The 1,890-nt window shown below is 46.9% G+C and overlaps 1 protein-coding gene across 1 annotated transcript; it reads left to right on the top strand.

Moving 5' to 3' along the window:
• The first annotated feature begins 830 nt into the window (after positions 1-830).
• On the top strand, positions 831-1,658 carry LOC308245884 (NHP2-like protein 1). Its single transcript, XM_080663811.1, has one exon. The coding sequence runs from the start codon at positions 832-834 to the stop codon at positions 1,216-1,218; it is 387 nt and encodes a 128-aa protein (XP_080519937.1). The 5' UTR covers position 831; the 3' UTR covers positions 1,219-1,658.
• The last annotated feature ends 232 nt before the right edge of the window (positions 1,659-1,890 follow it).

Here is a 1,890-nt window from a genome sequence, read left to right as displayed (position 1 = left end):
CATGAACACCTGGCAGCAATTTATTTTTCTTTTTTTAAATTAATTTCTTTATTGATTAAGGTATCACATATTTGTCCTCATCCCCCCATTCCCATCCCAAACCCCTCCCCACGCATGCCCCCACCCCCCTGTTGTCCATGACCACTGGTTAGGCTTATATGCATGCATACAAGTCCTTTGGTTGTTCTCTCCCTCTTACCCCCACCCTCCCCTACCTTCCCTCTGAGGTTTGATGGTCTGATCGATGCTTCCCTGTCTCCGGGTCTGTTTTTGTTCATCAGTTTATGTTGTTTATTATTTCCCCTAGATGAGTGAGATCATGTGATACTAGAAATACACTTATAAGAACAGAAAATGAGACAAGCAATAATAGTTATGCTGAGTGGCAAATGAATCAGTCTGTAGTGAGTTTCTTTCTGGGCCAACAGTTCTTTTGAGTCCCAATTTCAATGTCAAACAGTTCCTTATGTGTATATGTCAGCAATGATATTTCAGTTCTGGATGGTGCACAAATGGTGGTAATGCAGGTCCGACCCTCTCTGGTTTGGTCCTGGGCAACCTGCAGTGACGCACAGCTGCTGACTGCTAGTATGGCAAGGCATCGCCAGCGTCTTCCACCTCTGGACTGTTTCTCTTCTGTCTTCATGGCTGAAGCAGTCCTGTCAATTCCTCTCTGTTGCAAGAATCTACATGGTCTTGGAGTTGTTTACTGAAAATATACAAAGATATTCTCAATTTTCTACTACTTCCGTGGGACTTTGCGGTGGAGTGGAGCGCGCCTTCTCTGACATACCTCGGCAGCGCGTTTGGAGGAGAGGCGAGACCGCAGCTATGACTGAGGCTGATGTAAATCCGAAGGCCTACCCTCTTGCAGATGCCCACCTCACCAAAAAACTATTGGACCTCGTCCAGCAGTCATGTAACTACAAGCAGCTTCGAAAAGGAGCCAATGAGGCCACCAAAACCCTTAACAGAGGCATCTGTGAGTTCATTGTGATGGCTGCAGACGCAGAGCCCCTGGAGATCATCTTGTACCTCCCGCTGCTGTGTGAAGACAAGAATGTACCCTACGTGTTTGTGCGCTCCAAGCAGGCACTGGGGCGGGCCTGCGGGGTCTCCAGGCCTGTCATCGCCTGTTCTGTCACCATCAAAGAAGGCTCCCAGCTGAAGCAGCAGATCCAGTCCATTCAGCAGTCCATCGAAAGGCTCTTGGTCTAAACCGATGGCCTCTGCCATACTCTCTCTTGCCTCCTCTCCCTGGGGTTGTGTATCATATTGTCCGTGTTACCATGTAGGATTTCCAGCTACGTTCTATTGTTATAAAATATTGTAGAGGTAAATCTTTTTATATTTTTGAATTATTTTTGTTTTGTCTTATAGATTGTCATCCCTATACCCACCCCACCCCTGCCCTAAACCTCCTCTTCCACTTTCCCTCCGCCATCTTTCCTCCCTTTTGAAAAATGAACTAAGCCCAGAGCAGGTGGAAGCAGAGTGGTGCCACCATTCAAAGGCAGGAAAGAGCCAGGGTAGAGAGCTGGTTCCAGCTTTGAGGCACTAACTCCCTTCCGTGTACCGGGCATGGTGAAGTAAACACCGCCCACTTGATTTCCCTTGTGCGTGGCATACAGAACCATTCCATACATGATCTGGGCTCCTTTGCTCTCTAGGGGATTATCATCATTTGATCATCATTTGGGGAAGAAGTATGTATCCTGTGAGGTTGTTAGTTGTATGCCCAGTGTCATTTGTTAATGTACCCCTACCGTTTGCTTTTGGTAATACGATATGTCCATTTCCCCCCCCCGCAAAAAAAAAATAAAATAAAATAAAAAACACCAACAACCGCCCAATTGTGCCCCTGAAGGTGGCAGGACAGCAGCATACCAA

This window comes from Plecotus auritus (assembly GCF_963455305.1).
Source record: "Plecotus auritus genome assembly, chromosome: 4".
In the NCBI taxonomy this organism is placed as follows: domain Eukaryota; kingdom Metazoa; phylum Chordata; class Mammalia; order Chiroptera; family Vespertilionidae; genus Plecotus; species Plecotus auritus.
Note: the sequence above shows the minus strand (reverse complement) of the source record. Positions and strands in the feature narration are given on the sequence as shown.